General features: G+C 51.8%; 1 protein-coding gene across 7 annotated transcripts in view; it reads right to left on the bottom strand.

Moving 5' to 3' along the window:
• Positions 1–3,096: 3,096 nt before the first annotated feature.
• Positions 3,097–25,224, bottom strand: part of ADCK1 (aarF domain containing kinase 1) — a 114,396-nt gene continuing 92,268 nt past the window's right edge. For 5 of the 7 annotated variants that reach the window (XM_057731869.1, XM_057731867.1, XM_057731865.1 and 2 more), the window contains 4 exons: positions 13,992–14,141; positions 12,559–12,831; positions 8,088–8,281; positions 3,097–6,590 (listed from right to left, as the gene is read on the bottom strand). In XM_057731869.1, the coding sequence (XP_057587852.1) occupies positions 6,419–6,590; positions 8,088–8,281; positions 12,559–12,831; positions 13,992–14,141 (789 nt within the window). In that variant the 3' untranslated portion in view covers positions 3,097–6,418. The remainder of the gene's footprint in view (positions 6,591–8,087; positions 8,282–12,558; positions 12,832–13,991; positions 14,142–25,224) is intronic. The other 2 variants (XM_057731863.1, XM_057731866.1) reach the window with 1 other exon arrangement.

The following is a 25,224-nucleotide window of genomic DNA, read 5'->3' as shown; positions in this document are numbered from 1 at the left end:
ACACCAAGGGAAACAGGATTTGAACTCAGGCCAACTGTGGAGCCCAGGCCCTTGGGCTGGAGGGCTTCACCTCCGTGATGGTAGCAGCCATTGTCAACAGATGTTTGTAGATACTCTGATAGGCATATGCTTAAATTTGGCACAAAAAAGGAGCAAGTACCCAGGGGCCAGGGAGGAAGACCCCCACCTGCACACAGCCCTGGAAACTGCAGGAGGGCAGGGCCTCTGACCTCTGTCCCCAATTCATCAACCTGAAAGGACTTCATGTCCCACCCAGTGTCACCTTGCAGGGAGGAAAGTCCTGCAGCTCGTGCTCCTTCCCTCTGCATCACTACTCACCCAGAGGAAGGGTCACCCACCACTTCCGTCATTCATGGCCTGGGCAGTCAGTCATGGGCTTGAAACAGTCAGCCACCAGCCCAACTGAGACTCTGATTTCCCCTCTGGGCACTGGGAGGTGGCTGCCAGGCCAGGCTGATGCAGAGGACAGCAGGGCCACCACTCAGGGGTGACTGACCAGGGGCTCCCTGCCAACCTCCCACTAGTGATTTCTATTTCTAGAACTGCAAATACACCTGGAAAACAAAATCACTAGTGCCTGGCCTACCTTTTGCAGAAGGGGCTTGGTACTCGTGCTTCTGATGTCACATCCATTGGTCACAGATCTGTGTGTTTGCTTAAAATGTTAATGTGTGGTAAATGTAAACATTAAAATTACACAGCCATTTGTATTACCTTGTGTTGGTATATCTGCATTTCTTGGTTTCCTGAGAACCTTTAATTTGGAAATAGCCAGGCCTCCCTTAATCTCAAAGAGGCTCTGCCTACCACCCACCTGTGGCGTTCATAAGCTGCAGTTCTTCCTTCTCCAAAAGATACCTGGAAGGGGTGTGAGCCTAACACTGGGTCCCAGCCTTGGCTGGAGAGCTTTAAAGAACAAAATCAGTGCATCCCTCCTGCCATGGCATGATGAGGGGACACCCCTCTTCTGTGGTATTCTTCCTCAAACCCATAACCCCATTCTCATCACAAGAAAACACCAGACAAACCAAATTTGAGAGATGATCTACAAATACCTGATCAGTGCTCTTCCAAAGTGTCAAGGTCATGAAAAACAAGGCATGTCTGAGGAGCTGTCCTAGAACAGGGACTAAGGAGACATGACAACTGGATATAAATGTGTCTTAGACTGGATCCTGGGACACGGAGAGGACACTAGTGGGGAAATAGGTAAAGTCAGAATAGTTTAGTTGATGCTATAGTACTATTGTTAATTCTTAGCATTCATAAAGGTACCATGGTTATGTAAGGTGTTAAAATTAGGGAGAGCTAGGTGAAGGGTATGTGAGGACCCGCTGGGTACTATCTTTACAAACCTACTGTAAATCTAAATTTATTTCAAAATAAAAAGTTTTTAAAAACTGTTTTAAATGCCTAGCCTTCATTCACATCAATTTAATCAGAATTGTGGGCATTCAGAGCTCTCCCAGTGACCCCCATGTGCAGGCAGAGTTGAGAACCACAGACCAGAGATTTCAGCTGTGAGCTTGTGCATCAGAATTCCCTGGAGGGCTTATTAAAACAGATTGCTGGGTCCCACCCCATTTTCTGCTTCAGCAGATCTGGAGTGGGGTCCGAGATTTGCGTTTCTAACCAGCTCCTGGGTTATGCTAATGTTGCCGGTCCCAGGACCACACCTCCAGAACCACTGATCAGGACCTTGCAGCTCAAAGCGTTGCCCTCAGACCAGCAGCATCAGCATCTCCTGGGAGCTGGTTAGAAATGCAGAATCTTAGGCCCCACACAGACCCCCTGAAGCAGGATCTGCGTTTTAACAGGACCCCAGGTTACTTGTTTTCACAGGGAAGTTTGAAAAGCACTGCTCAGGGAGAAGGGATGAGGAAATGGGAGCTGAAATGTCAGGGGTCGGGGGGCTACTGATACCCGTCACTTCACCACTTCACCAGCCTGGGCTTCCCTTTGCACATGGGAAAGAGAAAAACAGGAAAAAATATCAGAGGCTCATTGCTACTATTAAGCCAAAGGCTTTCTGTTCCCAGCAGTGCTGGCCAGGGGCACAATGACCTGGTTGGGAGGGGAGCTAGCCAATGACGGGGGCTGAGGCAGCCTCCAGAGAAGTCAAGTAAACCGGGCCCGGAGGCACAGGCTGCAGGAAAATGGACATCACAGACCAAGGTTTAATATTTACTCTGCTGAGGGCTGACCTCATCCTTCCTTTAGAAAAGCAGAGAGAAGCTTTATAATAGGCTTTACTTCACAGGAAGGAAGGAGGGAGGGAGGGAGGGAGGGAGGGAGGGAGGGAGGGAAGGAGGTGAGAACAAAGCTTTTCTGAACAAATGGGTTTTTACCAAAATATTTGCAATTAAGGCTAGGAGATGGGGCCTCCCCAGTCCCCCTTGGCCAGTTACAAACAGCAGTAGCACCAGGTCCTCTGGCATTCAGGTCTCCTCATTAAATATGGGTTCCCTGCCCCCAATTCAGCCTAGCAAATATCACCCCCAGCAGGCCAGGCTGCCAGAACTCTCTGCGACTTTGATCCTCCTGTCTATTGAGATCTTGCCCAGTCACCAGTTCCCAGCCTGGCCACACTCTGAGACCACTGAAGCCCCCAAGTGTCCCTCTGCAAGGCTGCGTCCCAGCCTTCACACATGTGCTTACACCGAGGGTAATTCCAAACCTCCCAGGTGCTGCCCCTGAGGATGTGTGCCTTGCGGAGCCACATTCGTTTTCTGAGCTGTATGAGAAGTCAGCATTCTCAGAGCCCCACAGCTGTGATGGGGGGTGGGGGGAAGCCCTGGCAGCCCATCATGCTGAGAGGGAGCATCCCTGATCCCAGCAGTGGGCTCAGAGCACTGCGGAAATGAACCTGATAATCAAACAAGGCAGCGTCCCTGGTGCAGGGAGAGTGGCGTGGGCAGCTTCTTTTTAAATACAAAGTCTTCACAGGGAGATCAACTCGATGATGGGGGATGACTTAGAGGGCTGGGATAGAGAGGGTGGGAGGGAGTCGCAGGAGGGGCGGGATATGGGGCTATATGTATAAATACAGCTGATTCACTTCGTTGTACAGCAAAAACTAGCACAACAGTGTAAAGCAATTATATTCCAATAAAGAGCTTAAAACATACATACATACATACATACAAAGATTACAACATCTCTGAAAATAGCAAAGTATTCTGAGTCTAAATATTTGTGTGTTTATTGAGCACTTACTACAGACCAGGACATGTGCACTTCCTATGAGCTGGGCACATATTTGAGAGGCCAAATGGGCCATCAAATTGGAATTCTCCTCAGGTGGACGAACAAGAAGAGGGAAGGAGAACTATAGCCAAGTTGCCCAAATCAAAGAAGCCAACGCCTAAACTGAATAAGGATCTGAGGGTTAAAAGAGAAAGCACTCTTCAAAGTAAGCTGGTGCTGACTTCCTGACGCATTGTCATTGCTGGGAGAAGAAAGTCACAGGGTTTTACTGGAAGCACCAAACCCAAATCAATGTACGGCAAGTTCCACAGGACAGAGGACAGAGAAGGGAGCAGGGCAAAGGTCCCGCACTGAACTCACATGCGCGCTCTCTGAACTGCAGAATAGAGAGTGTGAGAGCCTCCTATGTCTCTCCCTGCAGAGATGGCTCCACCCCGTGGGGTAGCTGGCACAGACCAGCAGTCAGTCGATGAAGCCGCACCTCAGGCCAAGTACACAGGATGAGAAGACGCTGGGGTGATTGCTATACAATGAAGAATCTGTCTGGTCTTTGTCCCTCTGTCTGCTCCTGGGAGGTGAGCTCTCAGTCCCTGGACTTTCTTAGTGATGGGAGTATCTTTGCTATTCATGGTATGCCCCCTGGATCACACCTGAGTTTATGCTAAATGACTCAGGATGGGGGCGACAGTGCCCCACCTTCTCCAGGGAGGGAAGAGGGGCTGGAGATAGTGTTCAATCATGCGATGAATGAGTCAATCAATTGTGCATCTATCATGAAACCCTGATAAAAACGCTGGACACTGAAGCTCAGTGAACATATTTCTAGGCCAAGAGGTTCCTTCCACAGCAAGAGCCCAGAAGCTCTGCATCCAGGACCCTCCTAGACCTCACCCTATGTGTCTCTTCATTTGTCTGGCCACAAATGTAGTGCTTTCCTGAGTTCTGTGAGTCATCCAGCAAATTATCAAATCTGAGGGGTACGGGAACCCCCAAATTTGTAGTCAGTTGCTCAAAAGTGCAGATGGCCTGGGGGCCCCCAAGCCTGCAACTTGTGTCTGAAGTGAGGGCCGTCTTATGGGAACTGAGTCTATACTAACGCCAGGTGCTCAGCATCAGAACTGCACTGCAGTATCACCGTGGTCCAGCTCCATTCTCTCTTAGGCCCGAGGAACATGCAAGACTCAGCCTGCATTTTCCAGGACTTTTTGTCTCCTCTACCCATCCATTCCCCCACCTCCACTGAAAATCCAACTTTCTCTGAAGTCAGGGTGTTAGAGTCACAATTCAGGCACATATGACCGCCCGAGGAGCAGGCGTAACCCATTTCTCCAGCACTGTGAAATAAAAAGCAAAGCAGGGCCCATCATTCAGCAGCTGTGTGACTTCAAGCAAATTACTAAACCTCTCTGAGCCTCAGTTCCCATGTCTGTGAGATGGGACTAAGGACTCCTCACCCTCATAGAGCTGATGAGGCAAATCAGTGATGCAACTTCTTTACAAAGAGCCTAGCATGTTCTCTCACACATGGAAGGCACTCAGTAAACATCGACCCCTCCTATTTTCAAACTGCCCTCTACCCCAAACTCTCCCAGCCTCTCAGCTCTCTCTGGATAACGGCTCTGGCAACACGCTGACGTTTTAGATCCTAAGCACCAGGAAGCCAACCATTAAACCAAAAGTGAAAAGCAAGTAACCATTACCTTGAACAAAAGGACGTTTATATTTACTTCAGTGGCTATAAAAGACACCATCAAATATAATATGCAGCACACACCCTCATGATTCATAACAGATCTCGCAAATTATTCTCTCAGGTCCCTGGGCGCATCTAACTGGTCACTAAGAACAGTTAGTTCTCTCAGGCAGTAAAGGGATGGTGAATCACCTCTGGGCAGTGAAAAATCTACTTGTTGTATTATGAATACAGAGGACAGAAAATGAGACTCAGATTTGGGGTTTTTTCCGCCCTGATGAATGGGGTGAAGTAAGCAGAGAGAGATTCAAACACAATGACTGTCCGTGAGCCTGGTGCTCAGTGAGAGCTTGGGGACCTGGAGACCACACAGACACAGGAGTTAGAGCAAGAGATTGCGGGTGTCCCCAAAACAGGAGCAGGTGATCGAGTGGGGGGAGGGGCAGGCGGGCAGCAGGCAATAAGGTAGAAGCAGAGTCCAGACGGGTGACAAGCAGGTTTCAGAGTGGAAGCCCAGACACGGGTGCCCGCGGATCAGACGACAGTCTCCAGGACTGGGGGTATCAAGAGGTGAATCCAAGGGCTAAGTCAGGAGCCAATCAGTAGAACAAGGCAGGTGCCAGGTCACAGGGAACGAGGTGAGAACTTGGGGGAACCAGAGTCGGAGGTTTCAGCTGAGCCTCTGAGTCCCTGGCCTTTGGCTTCCAAGCAACTCCAACCAGGATCTGTCTTAGAAAGTGAGAGAAACACACAAGAAGCAGGAAGCTGCCGTGCAGTGAAAGGCTGGAAGGATTTCAGGGACAAGAGGCCACGCAGATCACAATGGCATGTGGCATTCAGGTCCACTCCTACCTAGTGGCCAAAGCGGACTCACTCCCCACCTGGAATAAAAATCCCACTGACCAAAGTCTGCCCTGCAGCCCTGAAGAGGTTTTTATTGAATCACAGTACACAGAACACCAAAGGGGTCACCACGACAGCGGTGAACTCACAGCGGCATGAGAGCCCGGCTCAGGGGCCAAGCCGCCTCGCTAAGGTCGGCACCTCTGCGCAAGGAGAGGGAACTGTTCTCTAGCCGTGCAGAGGCCACGCTCCTCTCCAGCAAAACCAAACTTCCTATGAGTTAAAGGTGCCCTCAGTGGATTCATGGTCCATCCTGACAACAGGAAGCGTTCATGGAAGTGGGGGACAGGGGCCGGGGGGAGGGATCCAACCCAATGGCGCCCACAGGGAGCAGGAGAGCAGACTGCCGTGCCTTCGCCCTGGATACGGAGAGAAACCCATCACAGGGCACGGCCTGGGGCCCCAAGACGAGGGCCCCGAGGGTGAGGAACTCCAGGGGTGGAGCATAAGGGTGCCACCCACAGGGACCGTGGGGCTCCAGGCCACCAGCTGGCAGAGACGGGGCAAGCGGGCGGAGGTATGATAGAAGAGTGAGGAGTGAAAAGACCCCTTGGCCACCACAGGGTCACACAGGGAAGGGGACAGCACGTCCACTCAGTGTGGAGCAGGCAACAGCCAGCAGAGCAGGCCCAAGACCCAGCCAGCCAGCCTCAGCCCCTTCACACGCAGGATGAGTTCATGAAGGTTGATCTGCCATAAGCTGAAGGCCTCACTGAAAGAGATCTGGGTCCTTCTGAAGAACGAACGCGTGTTCTTCTTCTCGTGCCTGCAGGAGGGGTAGGAAGGAAGGAGAGAACAAGAGATAAAGGCGTAGGAAACACTCAGTATCATTTAGAAAAAAGGAAGATGATGGCTTGGCTGACTCACCTGCCCCCTGCCCCAGTGGACGACTCCTGGTTACATGATCAGACCACTGCCCAGTCAGGGGCCAGAGGAACTCAACTATTCCAAAGGCATTTTCCAGGTAAGTGGGGTAAGCAAAAGCAGTTGTTTCACAGCGTATCAAAGGCCTAGTGGACTCACTGGATAGCACATTCCAATGTTTCTCTTTGTCCAAAAGTATAGTTAATATTTAAGTCAGAGTCCCCCAAACTCAAATGTAAAAGCTTTCCCAAACTTCCTGAGGGTAAGAATCACCTGGAGACCTAATCAAGGTGGTCCTGGGAGGCTGGGGCCATTATAGATCCAACCCAGCTCAATCCCTTCTGCACCAACAAAAGGACACGATGAAAATCGGCATTTATGATTATCAACTTTCCAAGACTTTTCTTTTTCCTTTTTTTTTTTTTTAATTTTGGCCACACTGCGCAGTTTGTGGGATCTTAGTACCCCGACCAGGGATCGAACCCAGGCCCCAGCAGTGAAAGTGCCAATTCCTAGCCACTAGACCATCAGGGAACCCCCAAGACTTTGTTTCCTGAACCTCAGAGGAAGACTAAATCAAGTTCAGTCCTTTCCATATGCAGTCTACTTTCTGTAATCTAACTTGGTTTTTGACAGTGGGTGCATGATGTGTGTGGTCAAAACTCCCTTCACCCATTTACCAGAATGATCCATTTGCTACCTGGGATGGGTAGGCTCGGAGCTGACCACAGTGCAGGCCTCCCCTCTCAGGTGAGAAAATGCAGCCGGAGCATAAGCCTTCCCCTGAATCTGCTACCATCAGGTAGAAGAGCCTAGAACCTCTGCCACTACCTCCCTGAGGAAACACCCTTCCCTTCCTCATCAATACCTCAAGGGTGCTGAGGTATCGAAAAAGACCTGAGATCCCAAGAGAGCCTGCTGGTGACACTTTCCTGAGTCACAGCCACACCCGCAGGGAAAAGAAACACTGGCCTCCCTGCCTGCCCAATGCTGGGGACACAGTCCCAGGACCAGCTAGAGATGGGGTATATACCAGGGCATCCTGAGCCCAAGTCTGGGGGACACTTGGACAGGAGTGAGATTCTCAGAAAACATTTCAAACTTTACTGAGGGTGAGAGTCACCTGGAAAGCCTGCCCAGGAGGGTGAGGTCCTAGAATTTAACGAGTCCTACAATCTTAACAAGTAGAAGTGGCTCTCTAGACCACCTTAAAACACAGCCCCAAGGCATCTGCCCGTTCGCTGGAGCTGTTTCCTGCCGCTAACTTCCTGCAGGGAGAGCTGGAGACTGGGGAGCTCAGGCAGGGGCGGGGGGGACTGCTGGGAGAACTTAGGGGCGCGCAGGCCCCGGAGGCTGGCTGGGGAGCTGGAGGGGAGGAGAGGCGGGAGCCCACACTCACGCTGCCAGCGCCTTGATGCAGCAGCGCGACATGTGGAGGAAGGAGCTGGCGCTGGCGCGGGTGCCCAGGGCGGCCTCGATACCCCGCAGCAGGTCATTGGTCTTCAGGAGGAGCAGCATCTGACGGGGCACGTGGCTGAGGAGCTGGCTGATCTGGGGCAGGTAACTGGCGGCATTGTTGCGGATTTCTGAGTCCTGAAGCAGCAACAGGAAACAAACGGACGGTCGGTGTGGGAAGTGGGGCCCAGGGTGGCGGGTGTCCGGGCCGCCTGTGAGCTGAGGGCCTGCGAGGAAATGCCATGAGGGAGCGTCTAGCACAGCTGCCTCAGCAGCACTAGGAACCCTCCCCAGAGGCAAGCTTGGCCCAAGGGGCTTTGTGGCCGGACACACCTGGATGGGACATCTCACCCAACTTCTAGCCAAGCACTGGACACCGTATAGGAGCAGGAGCACAGCAGCAGGGGCCAGGCCACATGTCTACTGCCTCTGCCGTCCTAGCTCCCTGCAGCCAAGGTCACCAATACCCATCCCCCACGGGCCCAAGCCCGTACTGACTAGGGCAGGAAGTCAACCTCCCCACCAACCTGGCTGACTGGAGTTAGCCAGCCTCTCAGCCCAGGGGTCCTTCCTTGTGTTATTTCCAAGGCTTCTTCGCTGGCCACCAATTTCAGGCCCGGCCTGAAAGGAGCCTTGGAAGCTGGGACTGGCTGAGTCATGTCCCCTCATCCCTCCAAACAAGCCCAGGCTGGTGCAGTTGAGAGGTCTGAGCTCCCGACCCCAAACCCAAATCCAAAGTTCTGCCCCATCCCCTGCCTGACCCTGTGCCCCACCAGACCAGCCCACAAGGCCACCGCTTATCACTGTCCTCTGCGCTGGAGCCAGCGTCATCCCACCCATTGTCCAAGGTCCTCATGCCCCCAGAGCAGGATTCAGGGCTAGCCCTTGCCCCATGCTGATGGGTAAGTTTGGGATCCAGCTTCCCAGCCTTCCCCGTCCCTGAGCTCTGCAAGGTTCTGGGCAGATAACTGCCTCCAGCCAGAGTCCTGAGGATAGAGTGAGGCTCTGATCCCTTCTCAGTCTCCAGAGAAACAGTGATGGTGGTGACAAGGACAACGGTCCACACGTACTGAGCATCACTAAGTAAGCCGGGCACTCCAACAATGCTTGCAGGTGTTAACTCACATAATCCTCACAACAACCGCAGTAGGCGAGCGTATACCCCCACTTGAGAGGAGGAAACTGAGGCACCGAGAAGTTACGTCACCTGCCCAAGGTCCACAGCTAGTAAGGGGTGAGTCAGGAGTCAAACCCAGGCCGTTCAGCTCCCAAGCCCGCACCCTCACCACCAGGCTACGCTGCCCGTCATCTCACAGAGGACTGCGTGACCCAGGGTCCTCCCCTAAAGACAGAGCGTGCGCGCTAACACCGTCCGTGCCCACCTCCCAGCAGACCCCAGAGGGTCGTCAGAGATAAGGTACGCGAAGGCGCGCGGGGCCGGTCGCAGTCACAGGGCTGCTGCCAAGCGCGTCACCCCCGGCCGCCTTCCGTAGCGGGAGCGGAACCCCCGGCCCTTCAGGAGCACGTGTGCGCCACCGACGACGCAGCTCTGTGACACCTGGAGCGTCCCCCGGGCAGGAGCTATCAGGCCGGAACATCTCAACACGAAGCCAGACACCAGGAGGCTGTCTGCCTCCCCGCCGCCTCCCGCCACAGCCGCAGGTCACCCTGCCTGCGGGGGCGAAGGCCAGGTGAAGGCCCCGCCCACCACAGGGACCCCCTCTCAGCAAGGTCGGACGGGCCGGGCCACAGACCCTCTGGGCCCAGATGGAAGCCCCTGCGTCCACCCAGGCTACCCCGAGGAGCTGTCTCTCCGAGCAGCACAGCCTTCAAGCGTGGACCCTGCCGGATGCCTACCCGATGGCAAGAATAAAACTCTAACTTAGTTGATAAAAACAGATATCGTTCACTGAGGGCCCACGGTGTGCCACGCAGCCTTGTGCATCCCTGTGGCTTTAATACCATCTACAGGCTGAAGTCTCCCAAATTCTTATCTGGAGGCTGGATCTCTTCTTTGAGCACCAGGCCTAACTGCCCTCAACACCGCTCTCTGCATGCTCGTGAGAACTGCTGGCTCCCCTCACCCAAACGTGTCCTTCCCCCAGCCTTCCCTATGTCAGCAAGCGGCACCCCCCATCCATAACTCACCTCAGAAAGCTATGAGCAAATAGAGCACAGATGCACAGAACAAACATATGGACACCAGGCGGGGAAAGGCGGGGGGGGTTGGGGTGGGATGAACTGGGAGATTGGGATTGCCATATATACATTACTAATAAGAAAAAAAAAAGCAAATTGTACACTTTAAATACATGCAGTTTATTGTAGAAAGAAAGAGAGAAAAAGAAAGAAAGAAAGAAAGAAAGAAAGAAAGAAAGAAAGAAAGAAAGAAAGAAAGAAAGAAAGAAAGAGAAAGAAAGAAAGAAAGAAAGAAAGAAAGAAAGAAAGAAAGAAAGAAAGAAAGAAAGAAAGAAAGAAAGAAAAAAGAAAATTCTGATTAAAAATTCTGAGAAACAGAAAAAAAAAAGCTATGAGGCAACTCTGTCTCTTCCATTTTCCTCCCACCATGTCCAAGCCGACAGAAAGGCTGCTCACACTTATGTCCAAAATACACCTTGGCGCCACCTGCTTTTCTCCTCCTCCAATGGCCATGAGTGCAGTCTGACCCCATCACCTTTCCACGTGGAGTTCTGCCCCAGCCCCCTGCTCATTTCGCCTCCCTCCACAGAGATACTTAACACAGTGAGTCTATGTTAAGTGTCAAAGGCTTTGCTCTGTCCTGAGAATGAACCTGAACTTCTCCCTGTGTGATGCTCTCCCAGCCCAGCCCTCCAAACGCTTCTCAGTCCACCATCCTCCTCACACACTCCAGACCACCCAACCCTGCCCGCTCAGCACATGCGTGCCCTCTGCCTGGAGTGCTTTCTGCAAGCTCTTCCTGTGGCGGGTGCCTCGCTTGTCCTTCATGCCTCAGCTTACATGTCAACTCCCTGGCGGGGTCTCCTCTACAGCATCCCCCACCATCAGCCATCATCACGGCACCCTGCTTGCTTCTCCCCTGGCACCTCCAACCTGCAATTATTCCATTTACCTGTTTGTTCACTTGTTTACTGTCTGTCTCCCTCTACCACAGTGCAAATTACATGGAAGACCTGTCTGTCTGTTAGCCACTGGATCCACAGGCATTCAGTCCAGGGTCCAGCAAAAACAAATGTTTGCTCAGTGAACAAATTTCAGAAACTATGGGGAGGCGCTTCACATATTATCAATAAAGCAGAAATTATCATCCATATTCAACAAACTGGGGAGATCGTCTCTCTTCTTCTGAGACAATGAGCTGAAAGCTGTGTACGCCTAGGGTAACTGGTGGTCATCTCTGCCACCAAGTTTGCTGGGGAATGATGTCCACTTGGAGGAAAACAGAGCCAAGAGGTGGCCTGTTTGGTGACATCGCTGGAGACTCTGGACCCAGCCATTCCTAAAGCCCCCACCATAAGGCAGCTCGCAGGAGAGGACTCTGAGGCTCAAAGAGGTGACGAGAACCAACCCAGGTCATCCCACCAGGAGAAGCAGGTGCTGGAAACGGAGCCCTGGTCTTTCTACTGCACAAGCGGGACCCTGTCCCTTGTGGTGAGCACAAGCCCCTCCCCATATGGACACAGGCAAGTCTGCATAGGTCTGCAAACCGCCAGACTGGGAAGACAGAAGGCAACTCCCTGAGGGACTGAGGAGCCTGGGAGGGAGCTCACCCCGAGCCAGGAAGAATGAGTCAGCCCGTAAGCCCCGGCTGCGGGCGCAGAGGTGAGTACAAGCACAGGGAGGAGGTGTTCCTAGGGCCAGCCTCAGCCCAGACTCTGGGGACTCTTATCTAGACCCAGTGGAGGAATGAGCTGCAAACAAAGACCACAAGAGCTGCTTCACTAAAAACTCCACAGGACAACGGGACAAGCAGTCCTTGAGTACGGCATGAGGAGGGAAGCCCCCTCCCCCATGGCGTGCCCTAGAGGAAGCCCACGATGCGAGATGGTGCCCAGCGGGAGACGATGGGTGGTGCCAGGCTTATTTACGGGACAGTCTCTGGGGATTCCCAGAAGTCCTGGGGGAGAACCTGGTGAAAGCCTGAAATCTTGGGAGAGCAGGTTGTTGTGAAAGTCACAGAGCCTGAATTATACGCTTAACAGGACCTACGTATACTCCAGGTTGATAAGACCAGGAGGGACACAGTGGGACACCATTCCCTTTCCCTCCGTCCATCCAGGACACTGTTTCCACCCCCCACCTCCTCCTCCAGTACATCTCTAATTCTGCTCCCCACCCCCGTCCACCCCCACAGCCCACCAGTGTAGAACCTCAGGCCATCCCTGGCCCTACTCCTTGCATTCGGGACAGGGCAGGACCAGGGGGGCACCACCCACCTCAGTGGCGGTGACTGGAGTTTGGCCGATGCCCCTGTTGACCGAGTCCCACGACCGGGCTGTCAGCATGCAGGCAAACAAGGGGTAGAGGTCCCCGGCTCCCAGGCGCTGGCTGTACTTCTTCACGCTCTTCATGTCGGTCCAGATCAGCGACTGCCAGAGGTGGCAGTAATCCAGGCGGAACTCTTCCGTGAGCACCTGCGGCGGGGGCAGCATGGCAGGGCCTGGGCCTCCTCTCCCCATGAAAGACCTAGTCCCTGGCTGCCGTGACCGCTGCAAAGGGGGGCACAGGGAAAGCGTGGCTCCTGCATAACTTCTCCTTCTCCCCCACAGTTAGCCACCCTTGAAGGTCCAAGTGCAGAGCTACTATGTGGCCAGCCTCGGTCCTGAGTGGCAGAGACTACCAACAGCCCACCAAAATCTATGTTCCCCTCTTCTTCCCAAGGACAGGCTAAGATCCCAGCCTTCCTCCTAGTTAGATGTAGCCCTCTGCCTGAGCTCTGACCAATGGAATGTGGCAGAAGCTCCGCTCCCAGGCCTGGTCCATGAAAACGTTCCCATGCATGCTCCTCTGAGCCCTTACCCTGGCTGCTAGTAGATGGTGGGTGAGACCCCCAAGGAGACCTGAGAGGAACAGCCTTGGTCAGCTTCTGCCTTTGGGCCCCTCCACACACCCCAGACTGGAGTGTGGGCAGGCGATTAGACATCTGTTGTGTCTGGGCCAGCATTCATTTGAGAGCTGTGTCTACCTTAAACTAACATGCCCAGCATCACCGAGCCTTTTAAAGGAAGCCCAGATTTGGGGATGTGGGATCAGGGCTCTGAGGGGAGGAGCAGAAGACTATCGGGGAAATGTCCCCAGGACCACCTACCTCATGGAATCAAGCCAGGGCTTGGGTCCTGGGATGGGCACTGAACTTCTCAACTTCCAGGCAGGAACACATGGCTCACTGCACAGCTCTGTGTCCCAAGTTCCAAAGGATAGAGTCAGGGCCTTCCAACCCCTGTCAGTTCCCTGCACCGTTTCCCACTACACACGACTTCCTCACTGGAGCTGAGTTACCCTTTCCCCTGAAGTCCCGCTCATCTAAGGGGAGCCCACCTCCCAGGGTCTGGTTGGCCTGGGCTTCCCTGGGAGGAAGGGTTTTTTTGCAGCTGACAAAGTCCATTCACACATCCAAGCACAATCTTACCTACCCGTCACAGCTGCCTCTAAAGAAGGTATTATCACTCTCACTCTATTAGGAGGAAACTGAGCCTCAGAGAGCATGGAGAGCTCATAGGACCGTGACTTGCTCTAGGGCTATGGCAGGGCCCTCTCCAGCTACCTTATTATCTGCTTCCTGTTTCTGTGGCCAATAGGGGAGTTCAGCAGGCTCTGAATCAGGCAGGACCAGACTCAGGCGCTGGCTGGTGGGAAAGGGCTCCCCTACCTGGTAGAGCCCATGGTCCAACAAGACAATCTCCACCTTTCCCGAGCCCGGGCACTTCCGCACCAGCACGTTGCCCGGGTGGGGGTCACAGTGCACGAAGCCGTTGACAAAGATCATCTCGCTGTACATCTTGCCCAGGTGGCGCGAGATCTGAAAGAGAAGGGAGGCCAATGGGAGTTGCACAGCACTACCACCTGCCTCAGAGATCTCTACTCTGGCCCCTCCACCTGGCCACTTTCAAGAGGAAGGCCCGAGCGATCATGGCAGAAGCAATGGCTTCAGACTGCATAGTTCTTGAGTTTACAGTAGAAGCTGAATGCTAACCCAGCTTTTGCTAACTTCAGCTGCATGTTAGATTCAGCTGGAACTCAGAAATGTTGGGGGTGGTAGCAGCAGTTTTTTTTTAAGTGATTTTAATGGATGGCAAGGTAGGAGAACCACTGCTTCTAGGTTTTGGGAAAGCTGTAACACCTACCTCCCACACCCGCCCCTCCACTCTTCCCCAGTTTTCCTCTTCTCTCTTATCAACTCCTCTTCATTTTTTCCCCCAAAGCTGAATATGGGTTGGAAAGCTGGGTGGGGAGTAGGGATCATTCTACCTGCCCCTTCTCCAAAGAACAAGGCCAAGGGGCTGAGGACGAGGAATAGGTGACCCCCACCATCCTCTGGGGCTGCCCCAACAGCTCCAGGAGGACCCAGAGTCACAAGCCCTTCTCCCCTCTCCCTGCAGGCCCCTTTCCCTACTCCCCTCCCTGCCAGAGCCCAATGCTAATCTGATTTATGATGTCTGCACCAAAGAAATGACACTGGAGAGGCCATTTAAATCATCCTGTCATTGCTGCTCTCCCTGCCGAGGCAGCCTCCTTATCTCTACTCCCTTTTTATTAAAGCTAAAAGCCTCTTCCCAGCTAGGGAACAGCTGCTGAATAGAGCCAGACCCAGACCCACAGATGGTCTGCTGATGGGTTTCCACAGGACAAAGAGATAATCGAACCAGAAAGCTGATGCCCCAGGACACATATTGCTCTTGGCATCCCTCAGCCTCGGCTGGACTCCATGGTCACTAACAAACATATCACAGCCAGAGGAAAGGAGACGGGGCCCATGGGGTAGGGAACATAGGATTAGGGTCTTATGATAAAGACTCAAGCCCTTTCCTTGGCCTACAAAGTCCTGCACGACCAGGCCCAGTCTCCCTCCCTGGTCTCATCTTGTACCATAATGACATTCCAGGCATACTTGCTCTCTTTCTCTTCTCTAATAATCCCTATGCCTTCCTACCTCAGGTCCTTTGCACATGATATCCCAGGAGCAACTCCCCTTCACCTGGTTCACTCCTCTCTTCCTTGCCATCCCAGCTGAGCACCACCTCCCTGGGGAAGCCTTCCCTAACCTCCTAGACTAAATGATGTTCTCCTGCTATACACTCTCATAGGATGCTGTATTTTTCTGTCACTAGCACACTCTTTATGTTATTATTTGATTAACAGCCACCTAGCCTGCTATCATAAGCTCCTATGACAGCAGAAACTGGCTCTATTTTGCCAAACAGCTTCATTGATGTCTAAGTTACATATCATAGACTGGCTCTATTATTCATCCCCTTACCTGTAACAGGCCAAACATGTGAACATAGGACTCTGCCTTCAATATGAGTGAGACCCTTGTCTCTCTGCGTTTTTCTCAGATGCCAAGATTCTGAGGCTTATCCTAACCCCATTAGTCTTCTCTGAATCCCAATCGATGATAATTGGCCTCAAATTAAGTCATCAAGAATAATTCTACTTTAGTAACAATAGCTGTCATCCTCATTAAAAGCCCTAAACATAAGTACAATTTGAGCCCCACTTTGCAGATTAGGAACTGAGATTCGTCGAGGTTTAACTTACCCAGAGCTACCTAGCTGGCAAGAGATGGAGCCAGGTATCACACCAGGTGTGGCCCAAAGCCTTCCAATAACCACTATTCTGCACTGGCTCACACTGACTTCTGCACTTCTCAGTTGAACTTTGTGACCTTAAACAAGTTAGTCATACTCTCAGCTTCAGTAAAACGGAAATAATAACAGTGCCACTCCCATGGGCTACTGTCAGGTCAGTGAGAGTATCATGGTGCTTGGAACCTAGTGGCCTCTCCTCGGTGCCCCTGATGCCCCAGAACACTCCTGGGGGGGGGTGGCAAGCTAGCTCTCATTGTACAGATACCTTTTTAAGAAATGATGACATCGGGGCTAAAGAGGCTACCTAAAGTCCTGACACGTAGACTGTGTCACCCCGTGCCCTGCCACCACGCGCTCCAGCGCCTGACATTCCCTTGGGGGAAAAGAAGGCCCAGTGCAGTGTCTGTGGCATCAGGAACAGAACTTTGCCCCGTGTCGAGTTCTCAGACTCAGGCTGAGACGTCGGGTGTCCCGGGGCCACCGTTTTCTGCTTCCTGGGAGGGGGGCCCAGCCACAGCTGGTCCTGGATGAGCCAGCGGGTCCCCACCTTGATGGCACTGAGAACCCCTTTCCTTAGGCTCTCTCTCCGGAGCTCTACTGAGCAGAGCTCGGAAAGGCCGTATGTGCCAAACCAATTGCATTTATTAAGTAATAATTCATTTTTATTTGTCAAGGACGCACATAAGGTCCAATCAGGGCTCCTGATCAGCCCAAGATAAGCAGGGCAGCCAGACTGAGCTGACAGAATTCCAGCCAAAAGCAGAACGATGGCATTTCATTTAGCCCAGGCAGACCTGTCATGGGGAGATGTATGAGCTCCCTTACGCTTTCTGAAATATTGCTAATCGCTGTGGGCCCCCAATTACCACACTGAAAGATGGCCCCTAGGGGTCTGGGGACTCAGGCTGGGGGAGCCTTGGCCCATGAGGACGGAGCTGCTGCTATGCGAGGAAGAGGAGGAAGAGGAGGAAGAGGCTGCCAACGGCGGCTCACATGCACGCAGGCAAAGCCACCAGAGCAGCCCTCCCCAACCGGCTGTCCCTACCTGGGTGTCTTTCCTTTCAGGGGCTGTTCCTGACGTTCATTTTAACCACATTTTACCAGGACAGGCAGGTGCGGAAGGCAGAGACAGGAGGGGGAACCAGCCTATGCCACTGGCTTCACTCTGGGGCCATCATGCTCTCTTTCCTCACAAAGCAACCTCGAGATTCAACGCCAAAATGCGATGGCATGTGGGAAAGCACTTTACACACTACGACACAAATGTGCTTGTTTGTTTTCTGAAAGGAGGTAGCCTATTATTTTAAACTTGGAACAAATATATACCCAGTATCACCATCAAAGACTAATTTTCAAAAAGTTAAAAACTTGACTCTCATATAAACTTAGAATGAACACGTGTCAAAAACTGTGTCACTCATCAGTAAAGGAGCAAGTAAGAAGGCAGAGCTGCTTCAAAGAGAATTTTGAGGGACTGGGTATTTATGGGCATTTAAACAGGAATAAGAGACTGAGATTTTGGGATTAGATACAAAACTGGTTATTGGCCTATCAGGAAATAAGGAAATCATAACCTTTAGGGTTATCTTTTCTGGTGGTAAGGAATTACTTGTAACTCTACTGGATAAGATCTATACGTTGACATATGACTTCAGTCTGAGCCCTTAATTAATTGTCAATAGCAAAGTCAAACAAAAGTACATTCCCTTAGATATTAAAAAACCCTCAGGTAGGCTGCTTGAACAGTGTCGAAGAATGACTTTTGAAAGGACAAACTGCATACTCATTTCTAAATTTTTGGTAATTTTTCTTAACATCTATCAGAGTTGCAGTAAATAGTCTCTGAGAACCAGTTCGCCCAGAGAAAGGCAGCCAGCCCCCTCCTACTCACAGAGGCACCGAGAGTCCCAGGAGAAACCTAAGGCACAAAACCTCTCTTCACCCCTTCCACATACTGAGCTATGTCTCCTGCTCAAGGAAAGACAATTGTAAATAAGGCTGCAGTGAACATGGCAGTGCAGGTATCCTTTTAATTGACTTCATTTCCTTCGGATGTATGCCCAGAAGTGGAATTGCTAGATTATATGGTAGGTCTATTTTCAGTGCTTTGAGGAATCCCCATACTGTTTTCTATAGTGGTTGCACAATTTGCATTCCCACCAACAGTGCACAAGGGTTCCCTTTTCTCCACATCCTCTCCAACATTGTTAACTCTTGTCCTCTTGATGACAGCCATTTTCACAGGTGTGAGGTGATCGCTCATTGTGGTTTTTATTTATATTTCCCTGACAATTAGTGAGGTTGAGCACCTTTTCACGTTCCCCTTGGCCATCTGTATGTCTTCTTTGGAGAAACGTGGGTTCAGTTCCTCTAAGGCTGCTCCTGGCCCTGTTAACGGCAGTATCCGCATAAAGACAGGAATCCCATCTCTTTTAGAATGGTAACAGCTAACGCTCTGTGCCATGCACCGTTCCAGGCACTTTCCCTGGACTTGCAGCCACCGCTGCAGTAGACAGGTGAAGGAAGCAAGATACAAAAAGAGGAGGGGGAAAAAAAAAAAGGGAGAAAGCTTGGTCACCTGGCCAGCAGTTAGAGAAATGGGATCCAATCCCAGGCAGCCTGACTCCAGGGAACAAACTCTCAATCGCCAGCCCCTCCTGCCTCTCCATTCACTGGGAAGCTCCTTCCTGGAGGCAGGAGCTGCACCAGAAACCTTTGAAGGTCCCCACGGCAACCAAGAAAGTATTCCATTTGGAGAAAAGAATCACAATGGGAAATCCAGAGCTGTTTGCCTAACCAAAAATATACTGTTAACTAAAGCCATAGTACAGCTCTTTTTAGAGAAAAAAAGAAAAAAAAATCAGTGACAAGTCTTTAATTGTTCCATGTAAAAAGAGTGTGCCGCTCACATAAGTGATTTCAGTAATTACTCAGTGCCTTTCTGTTTCTAACAGTAGGGAGGGAAAAAACCAGGAATCTATAAAAAGTCTGAGTAAAGAATTAATTTAGTAAATAATATTTAAATCAAAGAGTTATTTTTGGATTTTTCTCAAAACCTGAATTGGCTGAAAGTACTTTAATTATTCTATAATTACAAGGATTAATTTATTCCCACCCCCAAGGGAAAGTCTATTTATGTTCTTGGGGCGTGTCGTGGAAACAAGGCCAAGATCTCTGAAAGAAACAGGAGGCTGGTGTTGCAGGATATTAATAATCATACAAGCAGCCTGATAGTAAGTAAAAAGGAGGTTAATAATTCAAGCTCTCTTTGCCCTTCCCTTGCTTCCGCCCAGGTTTCTAGAGGCAGAACCACAGCCTCAAGGACCAGACCACACACTGCCTAGAGCGTTTTACTCTCTGCCCCCACCCCCAACCCTGGGCACCATCCCTGGGATATGCAAGCCTCAGGTTACTCGCTGCTGCCCAGTCATGGAGTGGGTCAATCTTGGACCAGCAAACGCTGCGATGAAGTCCCTGAGTATGAAGGCAGTGGGAACTTCTTCAGCCACACGTGGTGCTGGGAGAGGCAGTGAGGAAGGAAGAAGAGGTGCTGGGTTAATTACAGGAACCTGGAGGAGTTCCTCTCATCTCAGAGCCTCTATGAGCTTGGTGAAAGCATCTCTAGATTTGGCTTGAATCGGAACAGCACCTGAGAGCCAGGGCATGGGGTATCCACAGGCCAATAAGGGCTCCTCAGGTCTCCTGGCCAGTGAGAGTCAAAGGTCGTGGCTACCAGAGGGGCCAGGAGTGGATCCCACGGGCCACAGCTGCTGGAAGACACAGATGTTGACCTCTGACATCCCCGCCTCCAGCAGCAACTCACTGCAAAGAAATACAGCCACATACATTCACCTTACCTGAATCAGTATTTTTAAAAAATGAGCAAAGATTTCTTCCCTACCTTTTCCCCTTCTTCTGGCAAATATGTAATTGCCAGCACCACAGAGGGGACCGGGAGTTAGAATTTCAGCAAAATAGCCTGTGTTGCACATGGACTGTGGGCACTGAGCCAACTGCTTCATGTTTCAATCATCAAACAATCCAACATGCTCTCTCTCTCTCTTTTTTTTTTTTTTCTTTTTGGCCATACCACACGGCATGCAGGATCTTAGTTCCCTGACCAGGGATCGAACCCGTGCCCCCTGCAGTGGAAGCGTGGCGTCTTAACCCCTGGACTGCCAGGGAAGCCCCCGATACTCTCTTGCACCCACTTTACAGCAGGAAGCTGGGGCTTCCCAAGGGCGATGAGCTCCCCCGAGGCGGCACAGCTGGCAAGCAGCAGAGCCGGCACCAGAAGCCAGGAAGGCCACCTCCAGAGTGACGCTGTTCCCCACTCCTGACACCCCTGCCGCTGGGGAAATAAGTCTCCAGGAACACACGTGCGCACCTGCACCCCTCCAACTTCCCCAGGTTTCTCAAGATTTGGTGTGAGAAGTTACGGAGGGTGGGACTTCCTAGGTGGCGCAATGCAGGGGACACGGGTTCCAGCCCTGCTCCAGGAAGATCCCACATGCTGCGGAGCAACTAAGCCCGTGTGCCACAACTATTGAGTCCATGCTCTAGAGCCCATAAGCCACAACTACTGAGCCTGTGCTCCGCAACTACTGAAGTCCATGCGCCTAGAGCCCGTGCTCCGAAACAAGAGAAGCCGCGGCCATGAGAAGCCTGCGCATCACAATGAAGAGGAGACCCCACTCACTGCAGCTACAGAAAGCCCGCACACAGCAACAAAGACCCAACGTAGCCAATAAATAAATTAGTTTAAAAAAAAAAAAGTTACGGAGGGTGGACGATGGGAGGAGATGCTTTCATTCTAGTGGTTTCGGTAACCGGGGTCTCTGTGCCTCTCCGGCCTCTCCTCCTGGGTCTTCTGAGCACCTTCCACCACAGAGCCGGGGCCGCCCGCCACGTGGGAGATGATGCTGAGCACCGATGTCCTACACAACCCGCACTGGCGTCGGGGGCCAGGGGAAGCACTCGGGCAGCGCAGCGTTTAGAGATGGGGAAGGGCTCACCATTTGCTCAGTGACCCCTGATCACCCCCAAGTCTACATACTCATGGACAACAGAGGTAGGGGGACAGGAGAGGAGCAAGAAGATTCTCAGAGATTCTATGGAGGAAGACACACCTCTGTGCGACTAACAACCTCATGAATTATAAGTGAGTCGTTTTTTGTTTTGTTTTGTTTTTTTACAGAACTTCACAGCCTGCAAAGCTGCACAACAGCCCTGTGAAGGAGATATTGTTATCACTCCAACTGTAGACATAAGGAAACTCGGACTCAGAGTTTACGTACCTCACCCAAGAGCACCTGACCAATAGATGGCAGAGACACGCACAATCCCAGGTGGCCCGGCTTTGAACCCTCTGCCCTGCCACCACACACGCAGCCTCGGTGACGCCTGGGCAGCTGACTTCTCCCATGCTCTGTCTACACTTCTCCTGTGGCCCTGACGTACAGGGCCTGCACATAGCAGATGCTCAAGAAATGTCTGTTATGTAGAGAATGGACTTGAGGACACGGGGTGGGGGGCAAAGGGGAAGCTGGGACGAAGTGAGAGAGTAGCACTGACATATATACACTACCAAATGTAAAACAGACAGCTAGTGGGAAGCTGCTGCATAACACAGGGAGATCAACTTGATGATGGGTGATGACTTAGAGGGCTGGGATAGGGAGGGTGGGAAGGAGTTGTGGGAGGGAGGGGATATGGGGATATATGTATAAATACAGCTGGTTCACTTTGTTGTACAGCAAAAACTGGCACAACAGTATAAAGCAATTACACTCCAATAAAGAGCTTAAAAAAAAAAAAGAAATGTCTGCTGAAAGACGTGTGTGAGACCCTTCTGCTGCTTCTCTAGTGACACAGAATGGGAAAACTGGGAAAATGGGAAAACTACGGAAAGAAGAAACACGGCAAGGGCGTCTGGCTACACGTGGCAGATGGAACCCAGGCACTGGCTGCATTCCCTCACCAGCCCCACTAAAATGACTCTAAAAGAAACAAACAAGGCCGAGACCCCACCGCAACAGAAAGTAGAATGGCCAACAACAGCACCCAAAGAGATTAGCAAGACTGTTTGCCAGAGGGAAGCAGACAGCTACTGAGAAATTGCCCAGCAGGCTAGGCGACAGGGCACCCTAAGCTGGCAGTGGGGGAACTTGATGTTTGCTGTCTCAGAGCCCAGGGAGGCCAGCAACTCAGGCTCTGGCACCTCTGACACATGGCTGGGGTCCACAGTAAGAGCTAAACCTCCAGATCCCCCTCCGATCCTGATGGAAGATAAGATTTACTCTCTGGAGCAGTAAAAAGACAGGCTCTACGGGCCACACCACAGACCAGAGGACCACCCAGGAGACAGAGGACCCGGTCAAAGTCCACATAATGACCACTCCAGAGCGCCCAGCCCACTCTCCCCAGCAGGCTCCTGGGCCTCCGGGATGGACAGGCTAGTGTCTCTTGCAAGCCCCCCATCCCTGCACCCATCCTTCACAGTCCATCCTTCACAGACTACGGATGTTGCCCACCAGGCCTCCAGTCCCCGTCTCACCCAACCCTAGCTCCTGACTTTGTCGCCTTTCTCTCAGCTAATTTCACACAAATTCAATTGGGCCTCAGCCCAGGTGGGGTCTTAAACACACACTCACTGAAATCCAATTAACCTTCGATAAAGGTCCTGCAATCAATAGTCGTCCTGTGGCTTCAGGAGGCTCCAGCCAGCCCAGGAAAGCGCGCTCCTGCACGACCTTTACTCTTAATGAAATCAGTGACAGTCACTGTCACCAGCTCTTAAAGTGACTGGCAAATATGATCACCGGGTCAGGCCCTCAATAATATGCTGCTTCTGGGCTTAGAGCACAGACAAATGACGGCCCCTGCAGGCTACTGGCTCCCCAGGCTCCATGTGCCCCGGCCAGAGAGCACACCTAGGCCAGGGCTGCCTCATGCCTGAATATGTGAAACAGCGGAGGTGAGGCCTGAGGGCTCACCTGGGGCAGCCAGGGACCTCCTGGTCTTGTGGCAGGTGGTTCCTGAACTCCAGTGAGTGTCTGAACCACCTGGAGAGTTTGTTAAAATACAGACTCTTACAACCCTTCCCAGCACCAGATTCTGATGAGTTTGGGGTGGGACCCAGGAATCTGCATTCAAGTCTTATCTCTCAGCAAGCTGAGAGTCACTGTTCTGTAAAATATCCAAGCAGGACAGACCCTTAGAGTCCAGCTAACCCAATGCCTTCAGTAAGAAAATTAAAGCCCAGAGGAGGGGAGTCATTTGTCCAAGGTCACACAGAGGGCCACTGGCAGAGATGGAGCTGGAACCCAGGTCTCTTGCCTCCCAACCTGGTGTTTCCCTACCTGAGTCTATTGGGAACTGGCCACTTAGACTGGTCTTCAGGTCCTCACACACTAGGCCCAACTGGGCTGAGATGCTGCGGGGTGAGGGGGCCTCTTCAAAGTGGAGTGGGGAGGACTAACGAGTGTTGGGAGAGGTCTCGAGCCCTCCCCACCCACAAGAGCAATTCCTTCCAGAGCCACTTCCTGCTGAGCCCCATCTTCCAGCTGAGTCAACAACTTGTAGCAGCCAAGATGCTGCTAACTACCCTTCCCCCCAGGATCTGGGGTGAGATCTTTGCCCCCATCTGTCCACTGCACTTCCGTCCCCAAGCAATGCTCACAGCCAGGCTGTCCTCAGGAGGAAGAGTCACTCCAGGGACAGGCCCACAGTCCTAGGGAGGCTTTAGAACCTCAGAATTTTTTTTATAAACTTTCAGTCATGTGTAGTCTTTCATGCTGCACACACACACACACGCCACTAGTCTTCCATGAAGCCGGTGGCTTTGAGGTTGGGTGGTGAGAGACATAACAGGTTAATTTCTGCACAGTAGGGCCTGTCCCTAGTCTACTCCCAACATCTCCAATGGTCAACACCAGCACAGCAGAGCACGTGGCCCGTTGCCCAGCCTGAGGTTCCTGTGGAAGTATTTAATAACCTCATCTCAGAATACTACCAAAGAGCCTCCTCACACAAACCCTAGAAGCCAGGGGCCGGGGATTAAGCAAAGAAGGAATTAAGACAGTATGGTATTATTGCAAGGACAGACCAATAGACCAATGGAAGAGAATAGAGCTTCCAGAAAAGACCCACAGCCAACTGATGACAAAGATGCCAGGCTTAAATTACTATACAGTAGGATGCCACTTACATGAAGTTCAGTAAGGGAGACAGTGCTCTATGGTGACAGAAGTCAGAATAGTGGTAGTCCTGGTGGGGGTGAGGGTATGGACGGGGAGGGGCGTGAGGGGTCCTGCCAGGGGCCGGAAATGGCTGGTGCCTCTCCCCAGCTGGTGATTACAAGCTATGTCCATGTAAAAACCCACTGAGGCATACCATGAACACCCAGGACCTCAGTAAGTTACCTGCCCTCTCTGAGTCCCTGAGTCTTCACCTGTGAAATGCAGACAAGACCTCCCTCCCACGTTTGTAACACAGAACGGGCCTGGCACCCAGAGTCAGGCAGTCGGTAAATGTTAGTGGTCAAACGAGGTAACGGAGGAGAGGACAGGGCCAGTGATGATAAAAATAGTGAAAACAGCAGCAACCATCAACTAGCTGCCAATTCAGAGCACTAGCCACACACCAGGTGCTGTGCTAGGAGCGCACACCCAGCCCTCCCATGTTTAGAAAATGGAACAACGTTTGTATGAACATCATGTAAGCTAGAGAGAGAAGGGCTGCCATTCAGATGGTGCCCTGGGAGCTGGGCAAAGCTTCCGTCAGTACTCCAACTCTTTCTTTGAGGAGTTCCTGGTGTGGCTGTCAACCAGGTGGCCCCAGCTTCCACTGCAGCCCCAGGCAGATCCCTGGGAGTGAGACGCAGAAGGTAGAAGAGCAAGGACTTTGAAGTCATGCAGACCTGTGTTCGACTCCTGACTGCCGCTGCTAGCTGTGTGATATTGGGCAAGTTGTTTAACCTCTCTGAGCTTCAGCTTTCTCACACATAAATGGGATTAATGCTATATCCTTGGCAGGACATCTGTAAGGAGTAGAGATTATATGTGTCACGTGCTTGGTACATATTAGTTGCTTATAATAATTACTGCTTTTGTTTTTTCCAAACCCCTCTGATATAAGCCTGCCTAACTCTGTATGACCACAGAAAACAAAAACCAACACTCTACCCCAACCCTGCCTCACAGAGGTCAACCCAGGGCATGAGGCTGGCTTAATTTGTTCGCCAACTCATAGGATGTCCACCAAGGGTCTGCTTTGCACAGAACACTGGCCTTA

The sequence above is a fragment of the Hippopotamus amphibius genome, chromosome 4 (genome assembly GCF_030028045.1).
Source record: "Hippopotamus amphibius kiboko isolate mHipAmp2 chromosome 4, mHipAmp2.hap2, whole genome shotgun sequence".
Classification (NCBI taxonomy): domain Eukaryota; kingdom Metazoa; phylum Chordata; class Mammalia; order Artiodactyla; family Hippopotamidae; genus Hippopotamus; species Hippopotamus amphibius.
Note: the sequence above shows the minus strand (reverse complement) of the source record. Positions and strands in the feature narration are given on the sequence as shown.